We start from the raw sequence: 23,976 nt of genomic DNA, 5'->3' as shown, positions 1-23,976 counted from the left end.
GTTTTTCGGTGCATTTCTGGTTTTAAGTGTCTAACTCGTATTGTGTAATGTTTTTTTATTGATTTAAGTTTAAGAGCTAGTGCACGTAGGGTGACTGGGTGGCTCAGTCGGTTGAACGTCCGACTTCGGCTCAGGTCATGATCTCACGGTTTGTGGGTTCGAGCCTCGCTTCGGGCTCTGTGCTGACAGCTCAGAGCCTGGAGCCTGCTTCCGATCCTGTGTCTCCCTCTCTCTCTGCCCTTCCCCTGCTTGTGCTCTATCTCTGTCTCGAAAATAAATAAACATTAAATAAATGAAAACAAAAGAAATAATGCGCATTTATTGAGAAACAGTATGGAAGTGTCTAACATAAAAAGTGATAATTTGGTGTTTGTCTTTCCAGGCATTTTTCCTATTTGTATATTTGTGAGGTACATGCTCACATAGCCATAATTTTTACTTAAGTGGAACTGTAATATGCATAATCTGCAGGATGCTTTTAAAAAATTTTTTTTAAATGTTTATTTATTTTTGAGAGAGAGAGAGCAGGGCTGAGCTGTCAGCACAGAGCCCGACGTGGGGCTGGAACCTGTGAACCGTGAGATCATGACCTGAGCTGAAGTCGCACGCTTAACTGACTAAGCCACCCAGGCGCCCCTGCAGTATGCTCTTTTAAAGAATATTTTTCATTTTTTTAAGTTTTTATTTATTTAATTTGAGAGAAAGAGAGAGACAGACAGAGACAGAGACAGAGAATCCCAAGCAGGCCCTGCACTGTCCGCATGGAGCCCGACTAGGGGCTTGAATCCACAAACCACGAGATCATGACCTGAGCCAATATCAAGAGTCAGACACTTAACTGACTGAGCCACCCAGGTGCCCCTGCAGTATGCTTTTTTCCTCAATAAATGTCATGGACAACCAGGCCCCTCCGCTTAGCGGCTGTGTGACCTTAGGCCAATCCTTCAACCTCTCTGTGCCTCAGTTTCCCCGTCTGGAGAATAGAGGTAACAACGAGGTTGTTTTGAAAGTCCAACGAGAGGGTATATATAAAGTACTTAGAGGAGTGCTGGCCCCTGGTTTCATTCTGTATTGTTAGTTATTTCTTTTATCATCATTCCATCGTTTCTCCTAAGAGTATTCCATTTTATGGAGGTACTGGGTTAATCTACTCCCTAGTGGAGAATTTTAAAAAATCGTGTTGTCAGGGCTCGCAGGGAGCCGACTCTGAGGCAGAGGATGGCCTGTAGGAAGCGAGTGTGGGTTAGTTTCATGTTGCTGTTATAACAAACTCTAGCAACCTGTGGTTTAAAACAACCCAAATGGCACCTCTGGAGGCCGGAAGTCTGAAGTAGGCTTTAAGGTTCAAGACAAGGTACTGGCAGGGTGGGCTCCTTCTGGAGGCCCGGGGAGAACACTTCCTTGCCCTTTTTTAGAAAAATATTTCTTAATGTTTATTTATTTATTTGTGACACAGAGAGAGAGAGAGAGAGAATGCGAGCAGGAGAGGGGCAGAGAAAGAGGGAGACACAGAATCCAAAGCAGCCTCCAGGCTCCGAGCTGTCAGCACAGAGCCCGATGCGGGGCTCGAACTCATGGACCGCGAGATCGTGACCTGAGCAGAAGTTGGACACAACCGACTGAGCCACCCAGGCGCCCCTTCCTTACCTTTTCCAGCCCCTACAGGCTGCCCAAGTGCCTTGGCCCCTGGCCCTGCATCCTTCCAGCCACTGCCTCCCTCCCCCCTCATTGACTGCAACCTCTCCCTTCCTTCTTTCCCTAAAAAGGACCCTGGTGATCATACTGGGCCCACTCAGGTGATACAGGATGATCTTTTATCTCAAGGTCCTTAATTTAATCTTACCTGCAGATTCCCTTTGTTGGGAAGGGAACACAGTCATAGTTCCTGGGGATTAGGGTGCGGACGTCCAGTCTTTGGGGGGGCCGTTATTTTGCCTCCCACAGGGCGAATCCAGGATCCACCCCTGTGAGCGAAGCCCAGGAAACAGGATTGGCTGCAGGGAGCTCTGAGACCTGGATGCCCTTCTGATGGATCCCGAGGACACCAAGGGCGTGGGGACTTCACACCTCCCACCAGCCCGGCATTGGGTGTGGCCCCTCTGGGATGGGACATGACCTTGAGCTAGGCTGCTCTCCGCATGGAGGGTGGTACAAACAGGACTGACAGCTGAGGGCCATCTGCCGGCAGCTCGCCCGGCAGCCGGGGCTGGGGAGCGGGGAAGAAGTCCTTCGTTCCGAAGAGGGCTCTTGGGGCTCCTGACGGCACCTGCTGCTGCCTGTTTGCAATTGTTTGGTGTTTCAATGTTCTGGGAAAACATGTTTGTGAAGATACCCATGCTTACCTGTGTAGATACTTCACAGGGCGAGGAGCTGGAAGCGGACACTGGGTGCTCTCCACCCTGTGTCTGTGCGGGGCTGTTGGTGTTGGGGTGGGAGACGACGGTGGAGGCGGTGGTTTCCGGGACCGATCTGGGCCACCTGCAGCAGGTGGGCAGGTCACTGGCTCTGTCCCTAACTTTGTTTCGTTTTCTAACACTGGGCAGCGTTAGGACTCTCCCTCCCACAAGCGCCCGTGGAAATGGCTTGTAAGTGCCTTATACGAAGCAGCAGGTGTGGGACGGTCCCAGCAGGTGGGCCGCCCGGGTTCAAATCCTGCCCTTCCGCCTCCTGGCTGCGTGATGCTGGACAAGTCCCCCAGCGGAGCTCTCTGTGGTTGCTCGGCGGCCCCTCATCCAGGGCCCTGGTACCTGGCACCACAACCTGAGCTCGGTGTTAATTCTCCACCCTGATGGAGGTCTTGGTTGTCGTAGCAACCTCAGAGGTAGGCCGTGTGTGGTAGGGATTGCTTTGCTTGAGGTACCACGGATGGTGAGCTCCTCAGTCCACCCGGAAGCCAGGCATCAGGCATCGAACCAGGCATGTCTCTTGATGGTCCCCGTGGGGAGAAATAAAAGGGGTGCTCTCTGTGGAGAGAGATCCTACCCCAGTCTGCCCTAGTGAAGGAGGAGGAAGCGCTGCCAGAGCCAAGGGCCCGTGTCCACACTTGGCAGGCTCTGCCAGAGCAGCGGATGCAGTGACAAGGGCTGGTGTCTGTGCAGCCACCCACAGAGGCAGTGACCTCAGTAGAAGGGCTTTGGGCAAGAAGTAGCATGTTGTCTCTGGGGCTTTACCCCCACCACCCATCTCCCCCTCCCCGGGAACCTGGGGCACTGTGGTCCCTCAGGCAGGATCCTGGATGCTTACCCAATGCCCCGGGGGCCTTCAGCCTCATTCATCATTTGGTGGCCCCCGGGCTGCCTAATCTTGGTGCAACTGAGGCATGCAGGGAGGTCCCACACCAGTGTTCAGTGGTGAACACTCATCTTCCTGGAGGGGCTCAAGCACCCACACCTCCTAGAAGCCTTTCCTGCTTGCTCTGCACTCCAGGATGGGGTCCCCTTGGAGCCCCCACAGCCCCAGAGGGGGCTTCTCCAGCAAGGCTGTGGGGCTCAGGGCTCTCACTGCCCTCTGGACCGTGATGACTCAGGAAGAGGTTGGTTTTTCTCATCTCTGTTCCCAGGCCAAGGCTGGCACACAGTGTCCCCCTGCTCGGTTGTCTCATCGGGAGCAGGAGGCACTTGGATTAAATCACCAGTTCTTCTCCTGGGCTGCTGGAGCCCGGCCCCAGGCCCCACTGAACCTGAATTCCCAGAGGGAGGGTTTGCAAAGCTCAGGTATTCTGATGCAAAGCAGGGCTGGGGCCACTGGCTGGATGACTGCCCAGGGCCTGCCCTGCATCCACCCTGTGTTAGGACACAGAACATAGCTCTCTAGACGCCCACATGGGGCTCGACTTACCAGGTTCTCCCAAACCCATCAGGGGTTCCAGTGAACCCTACTGTCTGTCAGTCGGGGCCTCACAAGGGGCACCCCTGTCCAGCCATTCACTCAGGGCAGAAACCTGGAGACCCCTGTCAACGATCATTCCCGATGTGCCCTTCGCTCTTCCTTCCCCATCCATCACTGGATCCACGGCTTTGCCTGTGCAGTAGCTCAGATCTGACTGTGGGTCTCCACCCCCGGTCCCTTCCCTGATGCGGGGCTCACTGTGTCTCCTCCAGATATTCCCCCTCGGTCTCTGTCCCCAGTCCTACCCCTCCAGTGCATTCTTCCCCCAGCCATACAAGTGGGATTTAAAAAAGTAATTAGTGTGGATGCCTGCAGTGGGTCCACAGTGTCCCCAGGATAAGTTCCAAGGTGCTCACATGGCTTCGAAGGGCTTTTCCTCAGGTGCCTGCACATCGGAGAGGTGCAGCAAATATTGGGGAGCTGACAGAGTTCCTGAGAGACGCTCTGGCGAACTTCTGTACCCCAAGTGTTTAGCACACATCTGCATAGAGTAAGTTCTCAGTCCATACTTACTGCATGAATGAATGAGTTAGGGGAGGAGGAGAGGGAGGGAGGGAAGGGAGGGAGGGAGGAACATGCCTGGCGTACTTTCCTACAGCATTTTAGCACCTTGCTCTCTAAGTCAGAGGGCTTGCTCAGGAATCTCGAGGGTCATCATCACTGGACTGCGGAATCAAGCACAGGAAATTTTCAGGATGGGAGATCAATTTAGAGCTCCTGCAGTTCAGTCTGCCTGTTTTTAGAAATGGAACCCGAGCTCAGAGAGGTGTAGTCGCCTCCCGCGTGTCACACAGCAGCTAGCGCTTGGGCTCTGTTGTCTCTGACAGAGCTCTGCTGGCGCTTCTGGTGTCTTTGGCACCCTCTTGGGGTGGTCCACTGGGAGAACGTGCCCTTGTCTCAAGGCACAGGCTTGGCAGCTGGGGCTCAGGCTGGAGTTAGCCCCCTTGGGTGCTCCCTTTGCTGGGAGCCCTTGTCCGGGGCACAGGTGCAACTCCTCACAGCTGCTGCCCAGCCCCTGACCTCCTTCTTGCCAAGTGCTTTTTTCACTCTATTCAGGCTGCCAAGAGAGCAGGTTCACCGTGCGTCTCCCAAGGACGGGCTCAGCCCGTGGGACATGAAAGTCGTGGTTCAGCGCTTGAATCCATCTTTCGATCAAGCAACTTACGGCTTATTTTAGAAATCTCAAAATACAAGAAGTTATTCTAGAAAACGGTGGTGCCAGCATGCTGTGTAGACTTGGCAAGGGAGAATGGCTTCCCTTGGGATGGGATTTTTTATAAACCACTGACAGGGAAGTCCTGCCTGTGTTTTCTAAGCCACAGACCCCTATTAATAGCACTTACTGGCTTTGTTGGATGTCAGCAGCATTTCGGTCTCAAAATAGAAACTTTAATGCAGAAACCATAGAAAAGAAGAGGAAAAAAAAATCGAGCCCAGTAAAGAAGAGAGGAACTCATATTGGCTAGGTGCTAGGCTGTGTCACTTAGGTCAGGTGTTTAGCCTGTGTCACTTGGTTATTTTCTCAGAACAGCAGTGCACGGGCAATGGTGTCATTCCACTATTGGTATGAACCTCCTGGATCTTTCTCCGAGCACTTCCATTGTCTCTTTGTCACATTGCCCTGTGTATCAGCTAGCTTTTGCTGTGTAACAAACCACTCCAAACCTAAGACTTAAAACAACAATCATTAATTACCTTCTGATTCTGTTGGTTGACAACCACAGCTGGGCTCAGTTGAACAGTTTCTCTACTGATCCTGTCTGGGCTCACTCAGACATTTGGGCCTCAGCTCGAATGGCTGTGGGAAGGGGGGTGGGGGAATGCTCCACACATGATCCCTTGTCCTCTCATGGGCTCTCTGGGACCTCTTCACTTGGTGGCAGTGTTCCAACAGGTGAACGTACAAGCTGGAAGCCTTCCTGAGGATTAAGCTTAGAACTCACCCAACATCATGTCCATTGCATCCTGTTGGTCAAGTTGAGTCGCAAGAGTATCCCAGATTCAAGGGACGGGAAAAAAGACTACTCCACTGATGAGATGAACTTGGAACAATTCGTGGCCATTTTTTTTTTAATTTTTTTTTTCAACGTTTATTTATTTTTGGGACAGAGAGAGACAGAGCATGAATAGGGGAGGGGCAGAGAGAGAGGGAGACACAGAATCGGAAACAGGCTCCAGGCTCTGAGCCATCAACCCAGAGCCCGACGCGGGGCTCGAACTCACGGACCGCGAGATCGTGACCTGGCTGAAGTCGGACGCTTAACCGACTGCGCCACCCAGGCGCCCCTCGTGGCCATTTTAATCTAAATTGTGTCTCATCTGGCCATAATTAGTGCAGTTCTCCTTCATTCGTTCAAAATACTCTCAACTCCATCCAGCCATCTCAAAATTTCCCTCCAGTTATGGCATCAGGCTCAGAGTCCAGTATCTCATTATGAGCATGTATGTAGGATGTGGATGAGGTTCCTTGGGTACGGCTTCTCTTGATCCAAAGACCTGTGAGCCTAAGAGATAAGTTCTGTGCCTCCCCTCCCCGTACACCTCACATCCGATGGTGGGGCACAGACAGGACAACCACGATAAACAGTCCATTTGAAAAGAGACAAGACGAGTGGCACATGGTCATAACTCCACAGGACTGGAATCCAGCCGGACACATTGCTGGGAAGACCTTTTCTGGGGTAGAGAACATTCCTTCATCCAGGCCAGTCCTTCTCCTTAGGAGTGGTGCCCAAGTTCAGGGGCTGGCAGACTCTACAATCTGTGGGCCAAATATGGCCCGTGGCCTGTTTCTAGGTTTCTATGCAGCCTATCAACTAGGAATTTCACATTCTTAAGGGTTTTTCAAAACAAAATCCAAACAGCAACAAGGAAACAAAGAATTTGTGGCAGAGACTATATATGGCCCACAAAGCCTAAAACATTTACTATCTGACCCTTTATGGAAAAGCTTCCTGTCCCCTGCCCTAGGCCATTGCTTGCATAGCTCAGGCTCTACCCTCTGGACTCTTGGCCAGACCCTTAGAGACATAGTTTGCTTTCCATAAAAGTGACCCATGTTTGCAGCAAAGTACCTTTTTCAGCCTTTTTCTTACCCATGGAAAGTTCATTTTGAACAGGCTCAGTCTCTTTTAGTCACAGAGGGTATACTTTTCTTAAAAACATTGTGGGTTTCCAGTGGTCACATTGTAGTTCACTCCATTGGACAAATGGACACTCCAATGGACAAATTTTTTTTTAATGTATGTATTTTGAGAGAGTGCCCCCATACATGTGTGCATGTGTGAGTAGAGGAGGGGCAGAGACAAAGGAGAGAAAGAATCCCATGTGGGCTCTGCACTGTCAGCACAGAGCCTGACGTGGGGCTCAAACCCACGAACTGTGAGATCGCAACCTGGGCTGAAATCAAGAGTCGGATGCTCAATCAACTGAGCCACCCAGGCACCCCACGGACAAATCTTTTTTTGAGACGGGCTTCTTTCTACTTTAGGTGACTGTCAGTGTGCTATGTGATGATACTTATAAGATTCTTAGAAGCCCTAGGGCACCTGGGTGGCTCAGTCGGTTAAATGTTCGACTCCTGGTTTCGACTCCGGTCATGATCTCACAGTTCGTGAGTTTGAGTCCCACGTCGGGCTCTGTGCTGATGGTGCAGAGCCTGGTTGGGATTTTCTCTCTCCCTCTCTCTGCCCCTCCCCTGCTCATGCCCTCTCCCTCCCTCTCTCTCTCTCTCTCTCTCTCTCTCTCTCTCTCTCTCTCTCACCTTCTCTAAATAAATAAATAAAACTTAAAATTTTTTTTCAAAAAAAAATTTTTTTGAAGCCCTTTGTCTGGCCAAAGAAGTTTACTGGGCACCACCTTGGGTTTCTATGAGGTCTTAACAAAGAGTTCTGGGTATACCCTTGATTGAATCTTACACTTGAGGTCATTTTTCACTTTGAGAACTGTTTGTAGATTGGCAAGAGTAGAGAGGAGAAGTCGTCCTGTGTGTTCACTGAATTTCGCTTGCAAACTAACCTGATCCTTGTCCCTCAGGTCCTTTTTGATGTGTATTTTCTGGTGCTTCATCACATGTAGCTTAGAGAAACCAACTGGCACTTACTATGTTCTTCATGGAAATCATTTTAGGCAGACCCACAAGTTCTCTGGGTACATTTTCCTCCAAGTTACTCGTCATGGTTTTTCCCATCGTGTTGCCACTACCTAGGATGAAGGGCCCCTTTCCCACCCTCCACTAACAGTTTGTTGGGTGTTTTCCCCCAGCCTTTGCCTACAGTTTCCTCGGGACTGTTCTGACCTCCACTCACTCCCCAGTCCCAAGGCCAAGGCCACGTGTTTTAGGTTTTGGCCACTGCAGCACCCGACCTCCAGGCACTGATTTCTGTATCAGGTAGCCTTTGTTTTTAGAACAAACCACTCCAAAATCTAGTGGGTTAAAACGGCAACTGTTAAAACCACAATGAGATAACCACCTTACACCCCATGGAAAGGGTGTTATCAAAATATCCGAAAAGAACAAGTGTTGACAAGGCTGTGGGGAGATGGGAAGCCTTGGGTACCATTGGTGGGAATGCAAAATGGCGCAGCCACTTTGGAAAGCAGTATGGAGGTTCCTCAAGAAATTAAGCATAGAGCCACCCTACAGTCCAGCAGCTCTAGTTCTGGGTATTTATCGGGAAGAATTGAAGGCAGGGATTTGAAGAGATAGTTGTACAGCATTGTGCACAATAGGCGAAAGGTGGAAGCAAACCAAATGTCCATCGATGGGTGAATGGATAAGCAATACATACATCTCCATGACCTGTCCTCCCACAGGCTCTCCCGAGACCCTTCACATGAGTCTCCAAAGTGAGCCGGAAGCCCCAAGGCGAGACTTGGAGCCAATATGGCGTCACTTCTGCTTCAGACCATTGGTTGGCACACGTCTCCAAACCAGCCCGCATTCAAGGAGTGGGGAGAGGCAGAGTCACTGCAGAACTTTGTGAAACTTTAAAAAATGTATCAGCCTGTTTAATTTCTTCCTAGCACCCATCTCTGCATGAAACGCCCTTGCTTATTTATTCACTTATTGCTTATTCCAAGTAGAAAGTAGGCAGGCATCCTTCTTCCTTCCTGGGTCACAGCTGTATCTCTAACTTCTAGGATGGTGTTCATGCATAGTAAGGACTCAGTAAATATTTGATGAGTGAGAAAATAAATATTCCATGAACAAGGGCTTCTGGGGTCCAATAAGTTTGAGAAATGCTCTCTGTTTATTCTGTTCTTGAATATTCTTAATGCACATTATCATGTTAAAATCCGGGGGAAGCCCTGCAGTAAAGAAACCTGTTCGTTGCTGATGAATCAGGTTTTCTTTACCAATATGGATATCAACATCCCCGTGTTTGATTGCAAACAACAGAATCCCTCCAGATTTTGGCTTAAGTTGAATGGAGCAGATGTGCCTTAGGATAATGATGTGTATCCAAGCATCCTTTGCAAGGGAGTCTTGCCTCCTGTTCTTCTGTGCTTTCCTCTCTGAGCCAGCTCTGTTCCCCCTCACCCTTGACCTGCATCCTCTACTTCTGTCTTACCATGATGGAATGCAGCGGCCCGCCCTTTGGGTGTGCATCTCTGTTTCAGAGACCAGCAGGTGTTTGGGGGTTTTAACTGGACTCTGTCCTTCCTCCTGGCTCAGCTCAGCCTCTGCCAGGTGCCCAGTCCTAGGCTACCATCTGTGGTCTGTGGTCACGTGGTATGGACATGGCTGCCTCCAAGGTTATGAGGTGGGGAGAGTAAGAGTGGGGTTGCCAAGAACTGGAAGGGATTATGAATGGGTTGACAGTCCAGTAAGTGTTCACTGCAGTCCTTGAGAACTGGTGTTTCATGCAGCCTCCTTGGAGAAAAACTGTTAATGATGGCATCTGTGAGTTTGGGAGGTTTTGTGAATACCAGGACCCACTGTGTTTCCTTAGGCTCATTGCTAGTACTGGCAGCATCCAGCCGAATATTCTGGAACGTTTACTACTCTTGATATGCATGGCTTAATTGGTTTTTTAAGCAGGTGCAAATTGGTATGTAAGAGGGACTGATTTCGATGCACATTCACTAGCTCTGGGCACCATATGTTAAGATGTGGTGCGGTGCTGAGGTTTTAGTTTGAATTACTTTGATTACAAATAAAATCAATTTTTTTTGTCTTTATTAGTTAGCCATTTTTTTTTCTTAAATTGTCTGAAAGTACTGTTTTCCCTTTGGGGTTTTTGGCTTCTTTGCTTTTATTTGAATATTTTGAACCTAAAGTAAAGCAGAAGTAGAAAAACCACATAAATAAAAACAATGTGGCTTCATGAATTATGATGAGGCTCCCCTACTCAGGCAAGAAATAGAGCTTTGCCAGATGCCCCCCAATAGAAGATCCGTGGGCTGTGTTGCCATCATAATACCCTTCTCCCCCCAAAAATAACTGTGTCTGCTGTTCTTATTTTTTATTTAAAAAAAATTTTTTTAGGTTTATTTATTTACTCTGAGAGAGAGAGGAAGGGGCAGAGAGAGAGGGAGAGAGAGAATCCCAAGCAGACTCTACACTGTCAGCCCAGAGCCCAACACGGGGCTTGAACGCATGACCCTCGGATCATGACCTGAGCTGAGATCTAGAGTCAGATGCTTAGCCACCTGAGCCACTCAGGCACCCCAGAAACGGATACTTTTAATGTTGCTTTCCGAATATTACTTTTTCTTTACATTTTTCCTAATAATTTGACAAGGAATTTTTGTTGCCAGGGTTTTCTACACAAGGAAAGATTTTTGGTTTGTCTTCATTATTTAGTATAAAGGAATTCTAAATCCCATTTCATAGTTTGCCTTCAACTCATATTATCTAGACACCTCTGGATTCCATGAACAAGCAGTAATTGCACAGCACATATTATGGGTGTGCAAATTAAAATAGTATTTAAGAGGTGCCTGGGTGGCTCAGTCTGTTAAGCGTCCGGCTTGGGTTCAGGTCGTGATCTCATGCTTTGTGAGTTTGAGCCCCACATCCGGCTCTGTGCTGACAGCTCAAGCCTGGAGCCTGTCTTCGGATTCTGTGTCTCCCTCTCTCTCTGCCCCTGTCCCGCTCATGCTCTGTCTCTCTCTCAAAAATAAACATTAAAAAAAGTATTAAAAAATAAACATTAAAAAATAATAAAGTCGTATTTAAGACATGGTGCCTGTCCTCAAGCAACTGGAAGGTGTGTTAGGGAAGAGTCCCCTACGTCCTGTGCTCCCTGCTGGCCTGTCCACACAGCACGTGAAAGCCTGCCATTTCCACCTTTTCGAATCCTCCCCCGACCCTGCAGCTCCTGTCCAGGCTCAGAGTCTCTGCGCACCTGTCCCATTCGCTCTCACCATCACCCTACAAGCTGCCATTTCTCTCTGCTGTTCTGCAGACCCACCCCCCATCCTCCACACCGCTTCCAGCATGGTCTTTCTGAGACAAAAAAAAAAGGCTGATCATGTCACTTCTTGCTTTAGAAACACACGCTCCGGTAGATCGTGGTGATGGTTGCACAACCTGTTGAATGCACTGAACGCCACTGAAATGCACACTTCACAATGGCGGTGATGGTGAATTCCGTTCTATGGATTTTAACATAAAAAAAAATAAGGGATTAAAAAAAACCCTCGTGGTCCCTTGGATCCCGCTGTAGGACACTTCTAGTACCTTCACATCGTGTGTCTTTTCATCCTCCCTACTGTCCTTACCCATGCACACCCCCTCTCAATCCAAATGGTTCCCCCACCTCTCCCCCTCCTCCCCCTCCTTCCCTCCCACGCCCCCTTCTTCTTCTTCAGATTCAGCCTGTGTGACTTTCCTAGAAGCCTCCTTTGACCCTCCTCCCCTTACCCCCAGGCTGGGTTCGGTGTCCCCACTGTGAATCCCAGCGGCAGCCCTCTATCCTAGGGGTCAGCACTCTGTACTGTGATCATTGACTGGAGAGTCACCCTTCTTTTTTCTAAATGCATTTTTCTGTTCTCTTTTTTCATCTTGAAACAGGTGTCAATTCCTTCCAAGTCTACATGGCGTACAAGGATCTCTACCAGATGTCTGATAGCCAGGTAGGTCCTCCTGCACACCTCCTCTCCTGGGCAGGAATAAGCCACCGTGTCGGGCAAGACAGCACAGGGTAAGGGAGCTGTGAGAAGGGGCAGGGGAGAGGTCTGGGTTCAAGTCCCGGTCTGTCCACTAAATTGCCGAGTGACCTGTGTCAGTCCCCACGCCTGCTGGGCCTGCATTCCTTTTTGGCTCCTAGAGTAGGGTGGAGTGGGGGGGTCCCTTACACGGTGGTTCCCAAACCCAGCTCATCCTTAGCATCCTCTAAAACGCTCATTGAAAAGACAGACTCAGATCCTATCACAGACTTTCCAAAAGCTGTGCAGTTCATCCTGGGACGCTAGCAAGTTTGGGGATCATGCCGTTAGCTCTGATCCAGAGGAGTGGGGACCATGCCGTTAGCTCTGACCCAGGGGAGTGGGGACCATGCCGTTAGCTCTGACCCAGAGGAGTGGGGACCATGCCGTTAGCTCTGACCCAGGGGAGTGGGGACCATGCCGTTAGCTCTGAGCCAGGGGAGTGGGGACCATGCCGTTAGCTCTGACCCAGGGGAGTGGGGACCATGCCGTTAGCTCTGACCCAGGGGAGTGGGGACCATGCCGTTAGCTCTGACCCAGGGGAGTGGGGACCATGCCGTTAGCTCTGACCCAGGGGAGTGGGGACCATGCCGTTAGCTCTGACCCAGGGGAGTGGGGACCATGCCGTTAGCTCTGACCCAGGGGAGTGGGGACCATGCCGTTAGCTCTGACCCAGAGGAGTGGGGACCATGCCGTTAGCTCTGACCCAGAGGAGAGTCCTAGCTGTCTCTCCGACCAGTTGAGTGACTGGGGCCACTCCCTCCCTGAGTTTTCTCACCTGTGCAAGGCGGTCATCTCTGGCCGTGCCGGCTTCAAACAATTGTCGTGGGGGGACAGCCGCTATAGAGAAGGTGCGGCTCGATGGTACAGGTGACGCAGTGACTGTCTGCCGGGCGCTTGGCCTTCTGACGCCACTGGGGCTCCTGGTTTGTTTTGTTATCAGTGCTCTGCCCTCTGCTGGTTAAGAAGGCGGGGTGGTGCGCTGGTAAAGGGCAGGGATGTGACAGCCAGACTGCTTGGCCGCAAAATTTGGCCTTGCTGGGCAGCCCGAGGCAGCTTTCTCAACCTCTCTGCTTTAGACTCCTAAGAGCCTCATGAAGGTTGTCGGAGGATTGGATGAGTTCACACGAGGCTCCAGGGCAGTGCCTGGCACATATGGATGCCAGTAAGCTGTAATGCCTTTGATGTGTGATGGGAGATGCTTCCGTGTCTTGCCTTTCAAAATAAACACGCGCAGTTACAAAGAATCACTTACCCCCAGATGCCCTGGAGGCCTCTGCTGTGTCACCAAAAGGCTAAAACTGGCTCAGTCTCATGACAAAGTAGCATGAGTCTGTCTAGCATAACTGAACTTTTCACCTGTTCTATTCTAACCGCCAAACCCCACGGACAGGTGGAGTTGAGCGATGGGGGTCCTGGAAGGTGCTTCCTGCCCCTATGTATCCTCCCCGCCTGCCATCTCCATAGAAAAGTACACGTCCCAGGGTGGGATGCTGCCTTGCACACTTGGAGAACGAAGGTAAAATTCGAGAGGCCCCAGAGAAGGAACGTGGGGGCTTTGGGCCTCACCGCGTGCAAATGTCTGAGTGCTGATCCTTTGCAGGTGGGAAGAGGGCAGGGGCGGTGGGCGGGGCCTGTACTGCCTACATAAGGGGTTGCCTGGCAGGTGCATATGACCTGAGTGTTAAGAGTTCTTGTAGACTCCGACCCCCGCCCCACCGTGGTCTGGAAAATGACACGCGTTCAAGTTCTCGTAGAGCTGTACAAACCCCCGGGTGCCGCAGGACAGGCTGAGCGCATTCAGTTACACAGTCTCAATAAAACGAAAACCAGCTTCGCACCCTCGTTGTCCCCGGCGGCAGCTGAAGGCACGTCAATGGAGCAGGGCCGCAGCGAACGCGAAAGGCGCGGGTGGGCACCAAGACGCAAGGCATATTGTGCCACGGTGCGGCTTTGATCGGTTCTGCCCTACCCGCAGCCTCCTGCTTTAGCGTCCAGAGGGCGTCAGGGTCAAAGGGAGATCCTCTCCAAGGCTTAACTTTCCATCCGCGTGAACAGAACGGTGGTGCCGCGGCCGCGGCCGCCGGCGGGTGGGTGACTGTGCGTGAGCAGAACACTCTTCGCAGCTGTTCAGGCTGTGATTTTTTTTTTTAATCTCCCCCAACCCCTGTTTGTTCTTCCCCAGCTCTATGAAGCCTTCACCTTCCTTAAGGGGCTGGGAGCTGTGATCTTGGTCCACGCGGAAAATGGAGACTTGATAGCTCAGGTGAGCGGTGTGGAGGGAGGTCCGCCCTTTCCGCTCCAGTCGGCAGCCGTGTGCAGAAGGTCTGATCGAAGGGGTGGGGGCATCGGTCAGTGAGGTGGCCAGGCAGCGAAGGGTCAGGCCGGGAACTGGATGACGCCTCAGACGCTCCAGGTAGGCGTCACACACGCACCGTCTGCAGGGGCCTTCGGCAGGCCACTGAGGACCTCAAAGGGTTTGTGTGAGAGACAAATAAGGGTTGAATGGAGATACTTTGCAGACTTGGAGACACCAGAGATGAGGCACGTGGGCGCTGGGGTTGATCACCGTCTTATGGGACTTGGGAGGGGGGTGTGATGGCTAAAGCCCGGCCCCCTCCGCCTCCCAGCCCTCCTACCTCGGGCAGGGAACTCTACCCCACGAACATTCTTGTTCTTCGTCCAGAAGCACCTACCTTGTGAGGATTAAATTCTATCGCGTATGTGAAGGGCAGTGTCTGACGCATTGTAATAGGCTGCAGCGACGCAGAAGCTTTGGGCAAAGGGAGACATTAGCCCAATGTGATCATTCTGGCTGTAGAATGAACTTGGCAGGAAAAGGATGGACACGGGGTGACCGGCTAGGTTCTACTTCATTTCTTAGAAGGAATGAAGACGGGAGATAGAGGAGGTGGGAGAAGCGAAGTGTGTGAAGGAAGGAGCACCTTCTTCAGATTTCATCGAGTGACCAGATGGAGGAGAAGAGGAGGAAGGCAGGGGTGGCCACTTGGCCTTGCAGGGGCGCGGGGGGGTGGGTTGTGGGTTGGTCATGACGTCCCCGAGCAAGGCCAGGCATACAGGAGACTTGGATGCATCTAGTCAAGGGAGTTAATACCAGGCACGATGCCGTGTATATGGCGATGCTCACAACTACTCCATGGCATAGAGATGGCATAGACGTCCCCACTTTATAGATAGGGAAACTGAGGCTCGGACAGGAACATCTTGCTCGCTGTTACATGGGGCACAGAGCCAGGACGGTAAGGCAGTCCCATAGCGCGGCAGGCCTGTGCCGCGATGGTGAAGTGCGTGAGATCTGAAGATTCGCCGTGAATGTTAGCTACTGGCTTTACTTCTTATTATTCGCATCCTTGCAGTTTTTCTGTGAAATCAAAATTCTTTCAAATTCAGAGTAAAAAACAAACACGTTGTATCACGCAGCAGAATTCTGTTCATTGGTAACAAGTCACTAAGGCTAGCCCACAGCCAGAAAGTTGGGGTTGTACAAGGGTGTGAATGCCAGGAAGGGAGTATCGCTGGGGGCCCTCTCCGAGACTGTCTGCCAGTCTGTCCTCTGACCCCCAGTGGCTGATACCCCTCTCACATGCAGAACACATCTGTCCCCTTCCAGGGTCCTCCCGACTCCCCGTCACAGCCCCGTCACGGCCCCAAAGTCTGGAAGTGTCTAGGTCAGATCTAGGTGTAGGTGAGGCGCCTTGGGGACAGTCCTTAGGTCTCTGGAGCCACAGAGATGAGTTATCTGCCTCCCCCCGACACACACTCAACATACAGCATCAACGGTGGGTGGACATTCCTTTTCAAGAGGGAAAACAGAAAGCTTCAGGATTGGTCCACAGCCGTTCTGAAATCCGGTCGGACACATGTTGGCAGTTCCTTGAGTGGTCTTGGAGCCTGAGAATAGTTCTGCGTGGTTCTTGGCTCCGCCTTCCGGGCTCTTGGCTCTATCCCCCCGCTTCCCGTCATCGATCCGTCCCATGGCAGGCAGCACGTGCCTGCAGCTGAGCCTGCTTCCTGCCCCGTAGACTTTGAAGGTCCAACTGCCCCCCTTCCTTTCGAGGAGTTTTCATTCCATTCAGCCCAGACTGCCGGTGTTTTGCTAGAGTGATTCTCCCCAAACCTTTGTTGGCCTCCCGTGAATCCCTCTGTGGCTCACCCCATCAGACAAAAGGCACCCACAGATTTCTTCCAGATAAGTCTACCCCTACCCTGGTCGCACCCGGAACTCTGTAGAGGCCCTCTTGTCGGAGAGGCTCTGGGGACACACCCTCAATCTCTTCACAGGGCCTTTTGTGACTGATTCACCCTGTGGACAACCACCCTCCATCTTTCCAGATCTTCACCAAGGTTGTAGGGTCACTGGGCTACTGTCTGCTGCTTATGCCCTGCATTTGATATTTGCTCAGAAGACATTTCTTCATTGCACTATCCTCTACTCTTTGGAGAGGTGGAGAATTTTCAAAACTATCATGTCCTGGTTCCTTTTTAACACCCCTTGCTTCTTTACGCCCCCTCTTTCATTTTACTCCAAGCAGCGGGAAGAAACCAGACAGACTCTCCCAACAGCTGGTTGGGCAGTCTCCTGCGTGGGGCCCCGGCTCATTCGGCCCGTTTCTGCCCTCCATGTCGCCACGGAGGGCAGTGCGCTAAGCCTTCTGCTAAGACACAGCGGGCTCTAGCTTCCAAAAATGTCCTCATTTCCTCCTGAGGTCTTACTGCCAAGGTCTCCCAAGGTCCGTCTTTCCACAGGTGGTCCATTCCGGGCTACTTTGGGCGTTCTTCAACATGTGCCTTGAAATTCTTGCAGCCTCCGTGCACGTCCTGGTCGGTCCCAAAGCCACTGCCACAGCTTCAGGTGGTTGTTACGGTAACACCCTACCTCTGGTCACCAACCTCTAGGTTAGTTCTCTGTGGCTGCGTGACAAAGCACCCCGGCACTTAGCATCTTAAAGCAGTAAACATTTCTTATCTTCCTGTCCATTGGGTCAGGAGTCCAGGTGTGGCTCAGTTGGGACTGTCACAGGCTACGGTGAAGGTGGCAGTCCTAGGCTGGACTAGGACGGGTCTTCCAACCCCACTCAGGTGGTGCTTTTCAGGATTCCGTTCTTTGCAGGCTGTCAGACCGATGGCCTCTGTTCTTTGCTGGCCGTTACGAAAGGCCAGCTTGGTTCCTTGCCAGTGGGGAGACTGGCTTCCTCCCGAGAGAGCAAGGGAGAGAGCAAGGTGGAGGCCAGAACCCTTTTGTAGCCTCACCTCTGCAGGGACATCCCACCTCTTTTGTCCGTGTGATGCTCATTAGAAGCATGCTGCTAGGGCCAGGCCACATGCCAAGGGGGGATCGGTTACCCAGGGCACGGAAGCCAGGAGGCGGGCTCGCTGGGGACCTCTCAGAAATCGTCGACCCCACACATCTCCGTTCTGCCTAGTTTTGAACTTCATAAAAATGGAACCGCGTGGTATGCGTTCTTTTACGTCTGTCGTCTTTTGCTCAAAACGCAGTCCGTGAGATTCCTCCCCGTTGTCCACAAAACCGTAATTTTTTCTGTTTCCATCACTTGTGGAATTCTGATGCAGGAATATGGCAGAAATTATTCTCTCACTGCTGGATGTTTGGATGGTTTCAAATGTAGGACTGCGTGTACAAAGCTTCTGTGCACATTCTTGCTCAGGCTTTTGTTAAACCTGTGTTCCCATTTCAGGGGCACCGGGGTGGCTCAGTCCGTTAAGCGTCTGACTTTTCATTTCAGCTCTGGTCATGATCTCACGGTTTGTGGGTTCGAGCCCAGCGTTGGACTCTGCGCTGATGGCGTGGAACCTGCTTGGGATTCTCTCTCTCCCTTTTTTCTTCCCCTCTCCTGCTTATGCTTGCTCATTCTCTCTCTCTCTCTCTCAAAAAGAAATAAGAACATTAAACAGATTTTTTAAAACCTGTGCTTGCTTTTCTGTTAGTCTATACCTAGGAGTGAAATTGCTGGCTGGTGGGTGCATGTATATTCAGCTTTGGTTGTTACTGCTAAACCATTGTCCAGAATGAACAAACCCACATACCCCCCGGCAGCGTGCGAGACGTTTAACCGCGCGTGCTCGGCCCGCGATCTCTGCCTGGAAACCCTGTTCCGGTTTCCTGTGACCTGTGCTTTCCTCTGTCGTAGTGTCTTGGGTCCTTCCTCCCGCCTCCCTTCTTCCCTTCCTGCCTTCTCTCCAACAGAAACGGTAACAGACAATTAAACAATCTTGCACAGGGCTCTCTCCATATCATAAAATCATTTTGTAGACTGTGTACAGAAATGCTTTCTAAACACCATCTGTAATAGCTGAAATTATTCCATGCCTTACTCAAATCCACCCCAACTCTTAGACCTTCACCTTGTTTCCTGTTTACATTTCTGTAGTAAGCTCAAGCTTCATAACCAGAGATGCAGTTGAAATTAGGTTTTTTTTTTTTCATGGCTGATAGGGCTCGGGGGCCCATGGTAGGGATGTGCCTGAGAATGATACAGAAATGCAGAAGCGAAAATTAGCAGCAGCACAGCTGACATCTGGGCAATATAAAACAATTTTTTTTTTTTAGAAATTATAGTATTCCTGCAGCAAGGAAACCTTGAAGCAAATGGGTTTGGATCTAGGGCATTAGCTCAGGGAACCATTTCAAGGCTACATGACAAGCTTGAGGTAGAGGCTTTTCGCTAGAATGACAGGCACCAGGAAGAGGAGGCCGATAATGAGAACCCGCTGCCGATGACCGATTTCCGCTACCCGCCGGGTGCCATGCAGGCATCTCACAGATGCCCCCTCCCTGACTCATTGTGGGAGCTGCAAGATAGAAGCACGGATGTCCCCAGTGTAAAGAAGAGAAGGCTGAGGCCAGAGAGCTTGACCAACTTGCCCAAAGTCACAGAGGCGGCCAGTTCTGTGGCCGGACTCCCAGTGTGGGGCTCTGTGGTTTGTTTCCACGTTCACGCAATACCCGCACACCTCCTTTCTTGCCCGAGGAGAGCCCTGCAGCAGAGAGTCGGGGATGGGAAAGGTGGGTGGGTGGGTGGTCTTTAGAGCCCCGTTTCCTACCCGCCCCCTCACTGGTGTCGGGGCACTGAATAGAGAGCAGGTGTGGATGCAGACAGAGGTCCTGGGTTGCAAAGGCAGAAGGAGGCAGGGGGAGCAGAGGGAGCAAAGAAGCTGGATCACCCCAGAGCCCATGTTAGGCTCCCGTAAACCACTCACCGCCCCCCCCCGGGCCTCAGCCCTCAGCCGCCCACCTACCTAACCAGGGGCTGGAGAATCGGCCTCTCCCCATTGACTTTCTACAATCCCTGACTCGTTGCTCTTATGCAGGAACAGAAGCGGATCTTGGAGATGGGCATCACAGGTCCTGAGGGCCATGCTCTGAGCAGACCTGAAGAGGTAATGGGGCCTCCCCTTGGCTGTGAGTCTGACGTGGCCGAGGGCTCGCCCTGATGCTGTTCCAGCTGGGACAGCCCAGCCAGAGCTCCCGCCTCCGTCACATTCCCCTGACGTGGACACCCCAGCGTACATGGCCTTCCCTGGGCTCTGCCCTCTGACTCGGGAGCCCCGGGGGATGGAGATCAATCAGAGGAGCCAGGGAAAGGCTCTGCTTGTCTCAGGGCCCACAAGCTTCACACCAAGGCCCCACGAACACTCCAGTGACCTAACCATGTCCGGGATCCTCACGAGGATCTGTGTCTCTGGTGATAGAAAGTGGAGCCGCATGTTTGCGACCTGGAACCTACCAGCTTCTCCTGGACATTGCCCACTGTGTTCTAAGACTCCAGCAGGGATGAGTTGCCATGGCAGGCAGTTTGTGTGTGTGTGTGTGTGTGTGTGTGTGTGTGTGCCTGCTGTGGGCCTGGCCTTGTGCCCAATCCTGGGGACACAAATAACCGAGTAGAAAGACGTTTTACCCCGAGGGGCTCTTGGTCTAGGACAGTATTCTGCACCCGAGCCCTGTGCCCCACGAGCTGTGTTCCTGGTCCCTGGTGAGATCAGGGAGACCGTGTTTATAAACATTTACAGCACACGGACTTGGCTCCACATCTAGGCGTGTGACCAGTGGGTCCAGCCGGGAGAGCAGGGTGGGGACCCTCTTGGGTGTGCGTGGGTGGGACCACGTTTGGGGCATCAGCAGACTGGAAATTAAAAACAAAGCCATTCAAAACGTATCTGGTCCTTTTATTCAAGACGCACAGGTCTAGAGGAGGGCAAGGTGGTTTTTTATGGGCTTTTTGATGCTTTATTCTGCCTGGTCTGTTCCCTTCTAACAGAACGTGCAGCATACTTCCAAGCAAGCATAATGACACAATCCTGTCTCCCAGCCCTCTAACCAAATACGTTTTGACTCGATTTTTCCTTTCTTTTTAGAAATCTAGTGTTTTTCTCCTTTGATGTGGTAGATTTGCCTCTGGCCACACTTAATTGAAGAACACTGAAGGGCTCTGATTCGGGAAGAGCCCTGGGGACTTGGGGGGGGTGTCGTACTGCCTCTCTCCCTCCCTCCTGTGACCCGTGTATTGCCGTGTCCTCAGCTAGAGGCCGAGGCTGTGTTTCGGGCCATCACCATCGCTGGCCGGATCAATTGCCCGGTGTACATCACGAAGGTCATGAGCAAGAGTGCAGCGGACATCATCACTCTGGCCAGGAAGAAAGGTATGCAGCCCAATGCCTGGGCCTCCTGCGGGGCAGCTGGGCCATAAGGAAGGGGGTCGTCCGGTGGGGTCAAGTTCACTGGTGGGGCCCCTGCCCAGAGACACCCTGCCAGCAGTCTAAGCCTCAGGCAGGTTATTATCCCACCTTGTGGGATCAGATAATGAGCTCTGCATTGTTCCAGCTCCGTCCTGGATGGCACCTCGAGTCAGTGATGGGGCCGGGCTGCGTCAGCTGTGGGATCCTGCCCACCGTCTTTCTGGTCCCCTCTGGCCCTTCATCCTGAGTCCCCTGTCTAGGGCCCCATGGTCAGTGTCTGCATCCAGGGTCAGTCGTGGGGCCCACAGAGTCTCGGCTGCGGGTTGGGAAGGAAGAAGACGGTTTTCCAGAGCCAGGGGGTCTGTGTTGGACATCAGGTGGTCCAGGAAGCCAGCCGCCCAGCTCAAAGACGGACGTGCTACATGACTGCTTTGAGCGTCCGCTGCCTTGTCTCTGAATGGCCCCAGGGGCTCATAGACTTGAAGCCCGTGGCGGGTCCCCAGGGCTCCATAGGTGTTGGTTGATGCCATTCTCGGCTCCTTGTTGGCCATTCACTTCCTGCCTTGGTATCCTCACCTCCCGAGTGGGGCCCCAGTATCAGGCCGCCTGCCGCGCTGAGGACCATCGGGTGAAGGCCGCAGTGGGTGCGTTCTAAACCACAGGAGACTCAGAGCAAGGGCCCGAGTACCGTCCCCAGGCCTTCTCGAGAGTGAGGTCCAACAGTCTTCAGCAGTCACCAGACCAAGAAGGAAGAAGGGTGCCCAGAACATCTGCCTATCCAAACTTAGGGAGAGAGAATGACAGACAGATGGACAGATGAGGGCTAGTGCCCATTGCACAGAGACAGTGGCCAGAACCCTTTTGTCGTGGAGGACATTCGCTGGGGACATTTGCCACCGGGACAAGGTCCGCCCGTTCCCACTGCTTCATGTGAGGCCGACCGGGGAGTTGTGGGTCCGTGGGGAGGGCCAGGTGGAAATCAACAACACAACAACCGTAATGGAACATCCACTGTGTACATTATGTTCCTTACTTCTCATAGGAGCCCCGAGTGGGAAGTACTACCAACTGTATTTAAGAAAAATCTTCAGTACTGTATTTTAACTTAATATATCCAACATATTCTTTCAACACTTAATTATATGAAAAGATCTTAATGATATATCTGTCTTATTTTTTTCTGTGCTGTCTTTGAAGTCCAGTGTGTCTGTCGCTGTTACAGCACATCTCAGTTCAGACCAGCCCCAGTGGCAAGTGCTTGACAACCACGTGGTGGCCACCATATTGGACAGAGCACCTTTGAACCCATCATAGCCTGGTTTTAGTATCGTTAAGGGAAAGCTGACAAGCAGAGGCATTCAAAGAGAGTGCTCTAGTATGACACAGCTTGCTTAGGACTGGCTCCATTTTAAGGATAAGGAAACTGAGGCTCAGAGAGGTAACAGGAATCTGGAAGCAGTCCTAGAGCTGCAGGGAGAGATGTGGTGACCTCCAGTCACGCATGGCTGTGGCAATGTAAATTAAGTAAAGTTAAATACAATTTTAAATGCGTTCCTTGGTTGTGATAGCCACATTTCACATGCTCAGAAGCCACGCGGGGCTAGCGGCTGCTGTCCTGGGCGGCACAGATGTAGAACCTTCCCATCACTGTAGAATATGCTCTTGGACATGCCAGACCGCTGGAGCTCAAAGCCTGCCACCCCACCAGGCCAGCAGCGTGGCTCCGGGCAAATTCGGCGGTGTTACTGGCCCGCATCCCAGCAGCGTCTTTCTCTGTGAGCAGACCTGCAGCCGTGCCTATGGGCTTTGTCCTGGCAGAAGCACATCTGGCCTGCTCCCCAGAAGGCAGACTGGAATTTCTGGAAAGTGAATGTTCTGGAAGCAGCTCTCAAGTGGTGGGGGGGTGGACACACAGCTCAGCTCCCACACCCTGGGGGTGGGACAGCCCTGAGGTGCCAACAGCCGTCAGTATCCCAGAGGCCCCCACGGCACCAAGCTGCAGGTGCCCATGGCCGTGGCTTGGTGACAACTCACCTGTTCCTGACGTCTTTCTCTGCCTTATGTCACTTCCTCAATCTCTAGCCAGTGCTGCCTGGAATCACCTCCCAAATAAAACACTTGAACTTGCCTCCTTCATTTGAAGATCTGCTTCTGGAAGAATCCATACTGGGAGAGCAAATCCCGTCCCTGTGCCTCGAGGGACAAATCTGCCAAAGAGGATAATGGTCATATCCAAATATTAAAAGCACGACCAGTCCGGGAGGTTGCTGGGTGGGTCAGCAGGTGCTGAGTGAGTACCTGGGCAGCCGGGGGTCACTGGGCTGCGTGGTGAAGCCAGGAAGAAGGACAGACAACATGTTGCCCCTCAGAGCCTCCTTTTCCCGTCTCTGAGACCCTCCACTTCTATTACACCAGCATCCCACACAAGACTATCTGCCCTTAACCATGTGTGTTCGTGTCTGTCTCCAAAGGTCCCCTCGTGTTTGGCGAGCCCATCGCTGCCAGCCTGGGGACCGATGGCACCCACTACTGGAGCAAGAACTGGGCCAAGGCAGCGGCATTCGTGACCTCTCCTCCTCTGAGCCCGGACCCCACGACACCTGACTACTTGACCTCCCTGCTGGCCTGGTGAGAGCCCAGGGGGTGGGGGGTATATTGGGTATACTGAGGTCTATCGGGAAGCACTCAGGATTAGGAATGAGAGTCCAGGATTCACCTTGGGCTTGTCACATAACCTGGAATGGCTTTCTGCCTCGGTTTCCTCATTGGCAACGTGGGGGGGAACATATCTATTGCAGAGCTGGGTATGATGCAGTGTAGGAAAATGGCCTGGGATTTAGGGTTCACTAAGTGGCTCCTATTATTTGCAAAGCACCTCCTGGCCACGTGCACACAGTAGGAGCACAGCCACTTTGGTCCCTTCCCTGCTATTGACCAGCATGAGGGAAGAACACAGGCCATAGAGAAGGGTAAGTGGTGAGGTTCCCAGGCTGCTCTGAGAGTAGAGATACGTGCTCACAACCAGGAGACTTGCAGAAGGCTTCGTGGGCAAGGTGACATCGGGCCTGGAGCTAGAGGGGGAGTAGGAGTTTGCCAGATAGGAGATAAATCAGGGCTTCTGGTCAGGAGGGGCCCCAAGGGGGTGAGGGTGTGTGCCTGTCATGGAAGTCTCTCCCAAATGATGCAAAAACCCTTGACTCGCATATCCACGGGCTTACT

General features: G+C 52.0%; 1 protein-coding gene across 2 annotated transcripts in view; it reads left to right on the top strand.

The window, feature by feature from the left end:
- The window catches only part of CRMP1 (collapsin response mediator protein 1), a 78,363-nt gene that overhangs the window by 37,868 nt on the left and 16,519 nt on the right, over window positions 1-23,976 (top strand). For both annotated transcript variants that reach the window (XM_023253323.2, XM_023253324.2), the window contains exons 5-9: window positions 11,909-11,970; window positions 14,228-14,308; window positions 19,393-19,461; window positions 20,601-20,721; window positions 23,229-23,385. In XM_023253323.2, coding sequence (XP_023109091.1) covers window positions 11,909-11,970; window positions 14,228-14,308; window positions 19,393-19,461; window positions 20,601-20,721; window positions 23,229-23,385 — 490 coding nt within the window. The remainder of the gene's footprint in view (window positions 1-11,908; window positions 11,971-14,227; window positions 14,309-19,392; window positions 19,462-20,600; window positions 20,722-23,228; window positions 23,386-23,976) is intronic.

This window comes from Felis catus, chromosome B1 (genome assembly GCF_018350175.1).
Source record: "Felis catus isolate Fca126 chromosome B1, F.catus_Fca126_mat1.0, whole genome shotgun sequence".
NCBI lineage: Eukaryota > Metazoa > Chordata > Mammalia > Carnivora > Felidae > Felis > Felis catus.
This window is presented reverse-complemented; position numbering and strand designations above follow the sequence as displayed.